The 12,374-nt window shown below is 43.7% G+C and overlaps 1 protein-coding gene across 12 annotated transcripts in view; it reads right to left on the bottom strand.

Annotated features, from left to right (window-relative positions):
* nav2.L (neuron navigator 2 L homeolog) overlaps window positions 1–12,374 on the bottom strand; it is a 181,121-nt gene that overhangs the window by 24,957 nt on the left and 143,790 nt on the right. For all 12 annotated transcript variants that reach the window (XM_041589706.1, XM_018257260.2, XM_041589698.1 and 9 more), the window contains 2 exons: window positions 10,808–10,930; window positions 3,833–3,971 (listed from right to left, as the gene is read on the bottom strand). In XM_041589706.1, coding sequence (XP_041445640.1) covers window positions 3,833–3,971; window positions 10,808–10,930 — 262 coding nt within the window. The remainder of the gene's footprint in view (window positions 1–3,832; window positions 3,972–10,807; window positions 10,931–12,374) is intronic.

Raw genomic sequence — 12,374 nt, 5'->3', positions numbered from 1 at the left:
TATACAGAGAAGGAATGTTCTGGGCACACAATAAGCTATACCCTCATACTGTACTGTCTAAGGGAATCAATATGGCACCTCCTCCCATATGTATAAATACAAATATACAGAGAAGGAATGTTCTGGGCACACAATAAGCTATATCCTCATACTGTACTGTCTAAGGGAATCAATATGGCACCTCCTCCTCCCATATGTATAAATACAAATATACAGAGAAGGAATGTTCTGGGCACACAATAAGCTATACCCTCATACTGTACTGTCTAAGGGAATCAATATGGCACCTCCCTCCTCCCATATGTATAAATACAAATATACAGAGAAGGAATGTTCTGGGCACACAATAAGCTATACCCTCATACTGTACTGTCTAAGGGAATCAATATGGCACCTCCCTCCTCCCATATGTATAAATACAAATATACAGAGAAGGAATGTTCTGGGCACACAATAAGCTGTACCCTCATACTGTACTGTCTAAGGGAATCAATATGGCACCTCCCTCCTCCCATATGTATAAATACAAATATACAGAGAAGGAATGTTCTGGGCACACAATAAGCTATACCCTCATACTGTACTGTCTAAGGGAATCAATATGGCACCTCCCTCCTCCCATATGTATAAATACAAATATACAGAGAAGGAATGTTCTGGGCACACAATAAGCTATATCCTCATACTGTACTGTCTAAGGGAATCAATATGGCACCTCCTCCTCCCATATGTATAAATACAAATATACAGAGAAGGAATGTTCTGGGCACACAATAAACTATACCCTCATACTGTACTGTCTAAGGGAATCAATATGGCACCTCCCTCCTCCCATATGTATAAATACAAATATACAGAGAAGGAATGTTCTGGGCACACAATAAGCTATATCCTCATACTGTACTGTCTAAGGGAATCAATATGGCACCTCCTCCTCCCATATGTATAAATACAAATATACAGAGAAGGAATGTTCTGGGCACACAATAAACTATACCCTCATACTGTACTGTCTAAGGGAATCAATATGGCACCTCCTCCTCCCATATGTATAAATACAAATATACAGAGAAGGAATGTTCTGGGCACCCTCATTATTTACCGTATGATAAATCTTCCAGGCACTGTATATGTGGGTATAATTACTGTTGGAACACGAGGCACCTCTTCACATAAAAGTATTTAGTAAAACCCAGCAGAAACCATTAAGAGCCCGGGAAGGTGCAATTAAGGAAAGTAGTTTATTAGAGGCGGCCAGAACCTTAGAACATTCCTGAGGCTTTGGGAGTCGTGTTATACATCTGTGTAAATCTCTACCCTCAGGACTGACAAGTATATAATTTAGGGAACAGGCTGAGACACAGAGGAACATTAGGGAACCTGCCCGTGAGAAATGAGAGGAGATAAAGTTCTACCCACAAGCGACGGCCCCTGTATGTGAATCTGTAACTTGCCTATTTCTGTGCATTGAGACTGAGCCAAGAAAGCAAAGAATGTCAGGGGAAGTCAATCTGTGCAACACATGTACATGCACGCTCCCCTCCTGCTCTCTGTGTGGTACAGTCCTGGATCTGGCACAGGAAGGGGTTAAGTGGGGTATGAATGTAGATTGGTAGGGCCATGGCTGTGTGTGTTGCCCAGCAACCAACGGCCAATCCCTAAAGCACAGGGTCCCGGTAGCATAAACGCAAGGGACTCGGCAGATGCAGCCACCAATAAACTGCACCATTACTTGCTGCTTAGTGCAATTTAAAGGGTGTGTTCACCTTTAAATTAACTGTTAGCATGATGTAGAGAGGGATATTCTGAGACAATTTGCTATTGGTTTTCATTTTTTATTATTTGTGTTTTTTTAGTTATTTGGCTTTTTATTCAGCAGCTCTCCAGTTTGTAATTTCAGCCGTCTAGTTGCTACGGCCCAAATTACCCTAGCAACTACCCATTGATTTGAAAAAGAGACTGGAATATGAACAGAAAGATGCGTAATAAAAAGTAGCAATAAGAATAACACACTTCCCAACATTCTGGAAACAGAAAGAGGGACAAAAGAATTTGTTGCACAAAGCTCGTCTGGGCTTTTTTTTGACCACACCCCTTTTTGCGGCCAAACCCCCTAATTACCATGCCCATTTTACAAAATTTGGCAGGTTATGAAAGTTTGAACACATTTCTGTAGTTTTTATGTTTTATTACACTTTTACTAATGAAGGTGAATTGCCATTTAAAGGGGAAGTAAAGTGTAAAATAGAATAAGGCTAGAAATGCTGTATTTTGTATAATAAACATAAACATGAACTTACTGCACCACAAGCCTAATCAAACAAATGATTTATGCTTTCAAAGTTGGCCACAGGGGGTCACCATCTTGTAACTTTGTTATACATCTTTGCAAGACCAAGACTGTGCACATGCTCAGTGTGATCTGGGCTGCTTAGGGATCGTCATAAATGATCAAAACAGCACAAGTCAAATAATATCTGCCAGAAGCCGATACACAAGACTGATTAATAATCAGAATATACAGACTGCACTGGGTCCTGTGTTGTCATGTAATCTAATGTGGATTTTATAGTTTTTGTATTGTTTAATACAAACTTTCTCCAACTCTGCAGAACCAGTGGCTGCAGCAAAATAATCCTCCAAATAGAATCCCAGTTTATCTGTTTAAATCTGGCTCCATGATCTTTGTCCCTGCAGCTGGAGTTGGAAACAGTAAAGGGGATGTAAAGGCAAAAATAAAATCCAATACAAATCTCTACACAGTCGCCGACTGCTCTACAGGGAAACAAACAAAGCTGCTTGAGTTCTGCATGGCTGGGAAGTAAGGCGGGGGCTCCCCCTGCTGTTCATAAGTATGGTTGTTTCCCTGCAGTTAGGGACCGTCTGACAATTCCTATCCACAGCAGTAAATGAAGGGGGAATTTCACTGCATACAGTCAGGTTTCTTATAAAAAGTATTTTTAATTAAAGTATATTGGAGACAGGTTTATTTTTCAGTAAAGAAAGTAAAAATGGGATTTTATTTTTTTGTCTTTACATTCCCTTTAAGCTGTGAGTCTAACTTCTCCCAAGGGATAAAACTGTTACAAATGTATCTTAAGAATCTATTCTGGGCTCTCTGCCAAAAGTCAATTAAGTTAGAAACATTGTATCTTTTTCGGCTGTTCAGTGCAGAGAAATAGGGACTTTCCAGTAAAAAAAAGCAGGACTGCGAGTTGTCAAAAGAGGGACTATCCCGCTCAAAACTGGACAGTTGGGACGTATGCAATACATTTGTATGCCTTACAGAGCATTTGTTTTTTAGATGGGGTCAGTGACCCCTATTTGAAAGCTGGAAACAGTCAGATGTATAAGACAAGTAATTAAAAAAACTATAAAATATAAATAATGAAGACCGACTGAAAAGTTGCTTAGAATGGGCAGTTCTATATCATACTAAAAGTTAACCCATTTAAAGAGAAATGGCACACAAGCCCTGAGTTGTTGTTGAGCTTCAACTCCCAGCAAGCTAAAGGTGGCCATACATGGGCCAATAAAAACTGCCGTGTATGGGGCCCTTAGATGGGCTTCCCCGATCAATATGTGGCTGAAAGTCGGGCAGATGTCGATCGCCCGTATTCTTGACCTCAAGATGGTCGTATCTGGGAGAGATCCGCTTGCTTGGCGAAATCGACAAACGAGCGGATCTCTATGTGTATGGCCAACTTCAGAGGTTGCTCCATAGCAGCTAGCATAGAAACCAGTACGGTCTGCAGCATGCATGCAAAGGTACTGCTGATTGGCTGAGCCCCATGCACATGTGCATTTTCCAGACGGAACATAAATGCTGTACCTGTGCGTCCAGATTTTTGCGTGAAGACGCAGGGGTGTTGGCGTAGGAGCTGATGGAAGAGCTGGTGTTTATATCGTCGGTGCTGAGATTGTCGATGGTATCGCTGATCCCACTGCTCACAGAACTGCTGTCGTCCCAACTGCAACAAACACAGAGAATGAGAGAGGTGAGTGCAGGTAAGTGGGAGCCTCAGTCAGTGGGTTATCAGTGCCCCCGTGAATTCCGGCACCAGTAACAGTAACTGCCGAATTGTGTCATTAAACTGAGACCGTGGAAGTGGAAAAAGAATTCAGTGGGAGCCGTCACTGCGCCAAAATCCCCTCATTTACTTAATGAGACGACTGAATTCGGCACCCGGGGAGGGGGGACACAAATAAAAGGTTGTTATTATGTAAATGACAGGGGGAGGGGCAAATAAAAATTCATTTTCAGTGTCTTGTAAAGAGGAATAATCCAACCAGTCTGTGTTATTGGGTTTAATCAGAGGCTCTTCTACTTGCAGATCTGCGTCTCCCGTAATTGCTGAATATCCCGGGAATATCTAGTACCCCTGTATATAAGGAGCCCCTTACACTAACACTGTGACGCTCACATTTCTCTCACCAACCAACGTCTCATTGGCCAAAAACAAATTCTTTGTAGCACACGTGGAACCTCATAAACCCAACACTAATCCTGCGGCTGAACCCCACAACCCAGACATGGCAGCACCCCAGTATAAGCCCTTTTATTTACACCCCTCTTGTGCCCAAACAAGGGAGAAGCAGGGCCCCAGTATAACCCCCTTTATTTACACCCCTCTGGTGCTCAAACAAGGGAGGAGCTTGGCAATTTATTCTGCACGTTGTGTAAAGGGCAACTAAAGAAAACTTTCCACGCATTGCGATGGCTGCTTATAATGACTTTATTATAGGGAGTCACTGGAGCTTTCCCTCCTATTGTCCTGAGCCGCATTACATTCATTTTCTTCATTTCTGAGCCCTTGTTGGGTTTCTAAAAATAGGGGGGCAAAGTGTGACGTCCTGAAATGAAAGATATGCCATGGTATATACTGTATATATATATAGTGAATAAAGTACCCCCTCTTGTGAAATATAAGGATATTATAAATTACAGAGGAGTTTCATAACCATATATATATATACACGAGGCCGAGTGTTTTTATACAGCTCATGGAACTCCAAGGTAACTTCTAATATCCTCATATTTTGCAACTGGGGGTACTTTATTTATTATAATACACAAGTTTCAGTGAGTCATGTGACAGAAATGACATCACTACTCACCGTTTATAACTGATGACATCACTACTCACCGTTTATAAGGATATCATTTACAAGATATTCATGGCTTTTGTGTATTATATATATATATATATATATATATATATATATATATATATATATATATATATATATTTATTACGGACATTGCATGGGGAGGGTAACAATGTGCCGTGCAGAGGGTGGGTGGTGAGTGGGTGCTGACAGTTACCTGTGATTGTGATGGGCAACTGACTGTGCAGCATGTGGCCCCCTAGAGCAAAATGTGATAGCCAATCATGTGCCTGGAACCATACAGGGGCCCATAAAGGGCGGAATCATTTTCCCCATCCGAAATAATAAAGACAAGATCGCGCCTGTCTCTCCCGGGGACGTCTCCCCAGACTCTATTAATAAACCTGCCCGGGGCCGACTCTGTAAAGAGCAAAACTGGAAGAACTCGTTTTGGCCAATTGTTTGGGACAATGGCCCCTATGGAAGTTGCAATAGCTGCAGGGGAATGTCATTGAAGAGCAGCTTGACGTGGGGGGTGTAACACTTCTAATCTCCGTTAACAGGATTAGGAGAAAGAATTGAACTGCTGCTTCACTCAAATGTGAGAAGTCAAATTAACCCCCCCCCCCGGGCTGCCCGAAATGAAATATTCAGAGTCCTGAAAGTCACTTATCCATCGGATTCATTCTGTATTGTGAATCTGCCCCTCCAATCACACGGGAGAGCTGACTTGTGCTTTAATACAAATAGGAAACAATCAGAATATATTGCTTTTCCCGCTGGCATTCTGTATCCTGCGTGTAACTGACAGTTAAAGGGGTAGTTCCCCTTTAAATGAACTATTAGTATGCTGCAGAGACGGATATTCTGAGACAATTTGCAATTGGTTTTCATTTTTTATTATTTGCGGGTTTTGAGTTATTTAGCTTTTTATTCAGCAGCTCTCCAGTTTGTAGTTGTTAGGTCCAAATTCCCCTAGCAACCACTGATTTGACTAAGAGACTGAAATATGAATAGGAGAGGCCTGAATAAAAAGTAAAAATGACAATACATTTGTAGCCTTAGGGCAGGGGCACAGGGTAGATTCGGGGAGATTTAGTCGCCTCTTTTTCGGCGTGACAATCTCCCTCCGAACTGCCTTCCGCCTGCTGTAATGAGAATACGCCAGTGCAATGGCACTCGCGGCGCTTCGATTTCCGAAGTTGCCTCACAAGGAAACTTCGGGCGACTTCGGATATCGAAGTGCCGCTAGTGCATTGCCGCAGTCGTTTTTTCATTTTAGCAGAGGGAAGGCAGTTGGGAGAGATTGTCGCCCTGAAGCAGAGGCGATTAGTCTGCCCGTGTGCCCCTGCCCTTACAGAGCATTTGTTTTTTATATGGGGCCAGTGACCCCTATTTGAAAGCTGGAAAGAGTCAGAAGAAGGAGGCAAGTAATTAAAAAACTATAAAAAATAAATAATGAAGACCAATTGAAGTTGCTTAGAATTAGCCATTCTATAACATCCTAAAAGTTAACTTAAAGGTGAAGCTCCTCTTTAATGTGCCCTCCTGCAGGACAGAGAGTCGGGTGAATGTACCTCAGAAGGGCAGGAATGTTGGCAGGATCAGCCTGGCATTTTTAGCGCTGAAAGTTAGTGGCGCAGGTTACTACCAAGGGATTGGGTGGAAGCCACAGAAATGTTCCTGGAAGGAGAAGACAAGCCCCCCTGTATAAGAGCAGAACTGGAATGTCCTTCTTACCTTGAGAAGTTCCCTGCCCACAGCGTGTGGTTATGTTTGTGCCCATGGAGGTTCCCTGGCAAAGCCCCCCGGCTCCCCTTGTGTGATGCCAACTTCATTGAGTGAGAAGCCCCTCACAGAACAAAGGCACCGGCTTCCCAAAGCTCATGTCTGGGTCTGGCAGCGAGTGGAACATACGGCAGCACTATTGTGATCCTCCAACTGCCAGAAACCTGATCCTACTGCCACTTTAACCTCTGAGCTGCCTGGGAGCGGCTGCACCCTCTGCTCTACCCACGGCCGCAGCCAGGGGGCAGCACACTGAGAACTTTCTGCACTCGGGGTCAAATGTTACTTGGATTAAACCGACTCAATATCCAAACACAGAGTTGTGCAATGATTCCCTATGTCTCTCTCTGGTGCTAAAGTGCAGCACATGGGCACTTAGTGGGGCAGCTGCACATCAGACTGGGGGCAGGAAAGATATTTGTACCCCGAGTGTAAAAGCAATTGCCCCTGCAGTGCACACAGATGGGAACACGGTGCACTTTCCCTTTAATATTCAGTGTATGTCCCTTTATTATGCAGCTGTATATATTAGTAACGAGACCCTTATGGGAACAAGTAACATGCAAGTCCCTCCTGCTCTAAATAACCAGCAATGCCTTTAGCAGACGCCTCCCAGGGCAAATCAAGGGGGGGATAAGGGAGGCAGATTTGAGTATTGTGCCACTAGGTGACAGTTGCATGAGATAAGTGGCAGTTTTGATGTCTATGTACCAATTGCCCAGGAGACAAAACACTCCGAGTCCCGTGTCCCGTTGCCCTTAGAGGTCACAGACTGACCAGGAGGAGTCTGCAGGAGAGGAATGCAGATAAGGGGGACATTGAGTTTCCCACGGCATTTATTTGTAACCCCCAAACTGCCCCCCCTACTTGTGACTGCCACATGAATTACTGGACACAAAGCAGAAAACAGGGCAGACTGGACAGATTTAGTGTCTTTGATTAAAATCAGAAGCAAAACCAAGACAAGGGTCGGTTATGGTGACAGTTTGCCAGAACGGGCAGTTTGGGATCTATTATTGCAGTTAATGAATCTTCAGTGGGGGGATAAATACCCTACGGATGAAGTAACACACGGGCGGCTGATAATGGCGAATGCTGATTTACCAAACTATTACAATTGGTACATGAGTCGCTCCATTTCCCAGCAGCCCCTACTGAGCATGCTCCCTGAGCGTTACTAACATGTGTCCCCCGGCAACAGCTAGGGGTAACGTAGATGAGACTTGGAAAGGAATTTTGGATCAGTCAAACACTGACGCTTCTCATTGTCGCACTTAAGCCATTCCGGCCCCTTGAGGAGGCCATAGACGTAACAATTACGATCTTTCTTGGAAAAGACGTTTCCAAGAAAGATCATTAGTTTCAATACACACGTGTAGAGCTGAATGGTCAGATATACAATAGAAACAATACAATTCTACCTGTATCTGACCATTCAGCTCTAACAATGGCAGACGTTTGGGTGATTAAAATTTTCCATCCAGCCCGATCGACGAGCCGACCGATATCCAAGTCTTCTGCCGATCTTGGACGGCTCGTTTCCCACCATTCACGCCAACAATGCGTTTCGTACGATATTATCTGTGCGTCTATGGCCACCTTTAGGATAAAGCACAGGGACTAAGTACAAAGCCTTCCCTTGCACCCTCTCCAGTTAAAGGGAGGCAGATAAATAAGAAGCAATACAGATAGAGCTGCCATACTGCTTATATATATATATATATATATATATATATATATATATATATATATATTGTATTAGTGAGAACCTGAACAGAACTGTCCCTCGTACAATGAGGGGTTAACCAGGACAGGACTAGTTGGGGGTGTGTAACAGGTAGTGTAATGGGCAAAAACTGCCAGTAAAATCAAAGCACTTTATATAAGGAGGAGCAGTTTTATTGGGGGACTGGGGAGCCCCTAGGAATGTGTGGCTGCAGCTGATCAGCTCCACTGCACAGGGTCAGGGCACACGCTCAGATTCGGGGAGATTAGTCGCCCGGTGACAAATCTCCTCTTCTTCGGGGCGACTAATCTCCCCAAACTGCTAGAATCTAAATCACCCGCGGGATGGCACTCGAAAGGGTTTCCTTTTCCGAAGTCGCCCGAAGTTGCCGCACGAGGAAACTTCACAAAATCAAGCGCTCCAAGTGCCATTCACGCTGGCGATTTACATTCTCCCCATTATATTGGGGAGATTAGTCGCCCCCCAGAAGAGGAGACAGTAAGAATTCTAATAACAGTGAATAACAGTAGGTTTGGCAGATCTAAGATGGGGTTCTATTAATGTTCATGAAAATGTGGCTGTAAAACTGTCCCACAGAGACGTCTGAGACCCTGAAATGTGACAGGAGCACGTTACACCCCTATAGTCTCCCAAACAGACTGACTGCACAGACACAGCTCCCTCTCCAGCACAACATAACGGCTCAGCCAGTGCAGTTCAGCAACACCTCGTCCAATCAGATTAGACTTCTTATCCAATCCCACCCGGCAGTGCATTGGAATGTGCCTTATGATTCAGCCAATCACAGCATGACTTGCCCATTCTAGCTCAGCCAATCACACTGTGCCGACAGAGCCAATCAGACAACAGAACTCCAGGTCACAGGGTCTGTAACTGGCCAATCCCACGCAGTAAATTCCCTGTATTTCCTTATAAACTGGGGGATCTCGGTGTAATCGCTGACATTATCCCAAAAGCAGCAGAGAAATATTTCCCTATTAAAGGGGACGTTCACCTTCCAAACACTTTTTTTCAGTTCAGTTGTTTTTAGGTTGTTCCCCAGAAATAAAGACTTTTTTCCAACTACTTTCCTTTATTTATGTTTTAATGTTTAAGTTTAAAATGTAATGTCCCTGTCTCTGCTGTTAGAGTGTCAGCTCAGTAATTCAGGCGCAGATTCTGAACGGTTACAATTTAACAACATTGAGTTGATCCATTTCTCAGCAGCATCTCTGGAGTATCAGTAACTATTGTATCAAGTCTAACAGCTGCCTGTAATGAAACCCAGAGATTCTGCTCAGCAGGGACAAAGATAAGAAATGGATCAACTAAATGTATCAATTTCAGTTTACAGGGTCGGCGACCCCCCCTCCCAGAGCTGCTTTAGAAGGTGAAAAAATTACACTTTACACTTCAATATTAGAAAAACTGTGACACGTAGAAAATAGAAAGTCATTGGGAAAAGTCGTTATTTTTGGTGATCTATCTCAGGGGTCCCCAACTGCCGCGGACACTCCCGCACTGGGTCGCCGAGCCCAGTGCGCAAAAACGAGGCGTGCCGAATTGGATGCCGGGCGTGTCCAAATTTGCTGCCGACCCCTGCGGACCGCGCCAACGCTCCCAAATATTAGAAGTTACCTCTGTTTTCTGCCTTCGGCCTCGTACTTTTATATGTCATGAAACTCCTCTGTGACTTATAATATCCTTATATTTTACAACAGGGGGTACTTTATTCACTAAAGAACCAATAAAATCAGCTTTTCCATAAAGACTAAATCAACTCTCAGCTTTGGACTTTGTGCGGCTGCCGGATAATCAGGATAACTGGGAGTTTTAGGACTGGGAGGGTGCCGGGAGTTTCTCAAGGGCAGAATTGTCTGGGGGGTGCAGAGAATATTGTGTGTCCCCCGCCGGACACTGCTTCATGCGGGAATTCCGTCTGTCTGATTATTATGAACATGGGAAAGTGACTGGTCTGACACCCAACCAGCAGCACCGCTCACATTCCTGCACCACCAATAACACTCAGTGCTGCGGGGGTCTCTTTAAAGGGGAAACGACAGGTACGGGACAAGCTGCTACTGACTCCGGAAATGATCTATGACATATCATATATAATAATACACAAGCAAACACCTGATTGGCTTATTCAGCAACCACCACACAAATGAAAGGTTCTCCTACCTGTCAGCGTCCCCTTGGCCTACAGAGGCGTTACGTTGTATAGTTTCCCGTACCGCCGTCATCCCATCTGGAAGCCGATTCAGTCTTCGAGTATAAAGCCCCAGGCCTCCATCCGTCATATACCTGGCAAGAAATCGAGAAGATGATTGGATAATCCCAAAATGGTACATTCCTTAGGTAAAGAGAGCAACATGGCAGCTCCCATACTGTATAAGGCAAACAATATGGCAGCTCCCACCTTTAGTATATGTATATATGTAGAAAGAAGGGATGTTCTAGGCACATATTACATTATGGAAGTGATGCAGCAAATAGAATAGAATATAGCAGCCAGGCATGATCCAATTAATCAGGAGTCTAAACCGCCAGTACAGCCGACATGATTCAATAAATGAGCTGCACAGTGGGCGAGTCAGGCTAATGCTACAGTGCTACGCAATATGTTGGCGCTATATAAATACATGTTAATAATAATAATAATAATAATGCTATGTACTAATAATAAAGAAAGAAAGAAATGGGAGAATGAAATAGGAATTTGATGAAGGAAAAGGCCAAGAAAGTCATTGATCTTCTCATTCCCAGCCAGAAACACACACACCCTCCCAGCTGGTGTGAAGCCACGTGTTTGCCAGGGGGGATGATGGGAGTCGTAGTTCTACAGGAATATGAGCTTTTGTAAATGCAAGGGGTCATATAGTCACAGCTCTGGGGTTTCTTAAAAGAGCAAACAGATTTTTTTTATATTTAATTTTGAAATCTGACATGGGGCTAGACATATTGTCCGTTTCCCAGCTGCCCCCAGTCATGTGACTTGTGCTCTGATAAACTTCAGGCTCTCTTTACTGCTGTATTGCAATTTGGAGTGATATCCCCCCCAGCAGCCTAACAACAGAACAATGGGAAGGTAACCAGATAGCAGCTCCCTAACACAAGATAACAGCTGCCTGGTAGATCTGAGAACAACACTCAATAGTAAAATCCAGGTCCCACTGAGACACATTCAGTTACATTGAGTAGGAGAAACAACAGGCTGCCAGAAAGCAGTTCCATCCTAAAGTGCTGGCTCTTTCTGAAATCACATGACCAGGCAAAATGAGCTGAGATGCACCTACACACCAATATTACAACTAAATACACTTGCTGGTTCAGGAATGACATTTTATATTGTACAGAGAATTATTTGCAGTGTAAAAACATTTAGAAATAAAAAAACACCATAAAAATCATGACAGAATCCATTTAAGTTATTGCACGTAGAACAGCAAATAAGTGTATAGATCAGTGAATATACCGACCCCGGGCACCTTTGGCAGATCAAGGGTTAACTAAATACCCATTCTTGTGCGGCACAGGCCTGAGCAGCTCTTTGTACTATTAGACACACACCCAATGAGCTTTCCTCCTGTAAATTAGATTTATTATGTCCCTAAATACAAGTGCAAACGTACCTGTTTCTAGAATGGCCCCGAGCTGTTCCAGCCTTGTTTAATGCCGCCTATCAGTTTCACTGAGATAATGGGGCCGGGTAAGTAGAGTCGGGAATATTCGCTTCACACGAGGAGGA

The sequence above is a fragment of the Xenopus laevis genome, chromosome 4L (assembly GCF_017654675.1).
Source record: "Xenopus laevis strain J_2021 chromosome 4L, Xenopus_laevis_v10.1, whole genome shotgun sequence".
NCBI classification, from domain to species: Eukaryota; Metazoa; Chordata; class Amphibia; order Anura; family Pipidae; genus Xenopus; species Xenopus laevis.
Note: the sequence above shows the minus strand (reverse complement) of the source record. Positions and strands in the feature narration are given on the sequence as shown.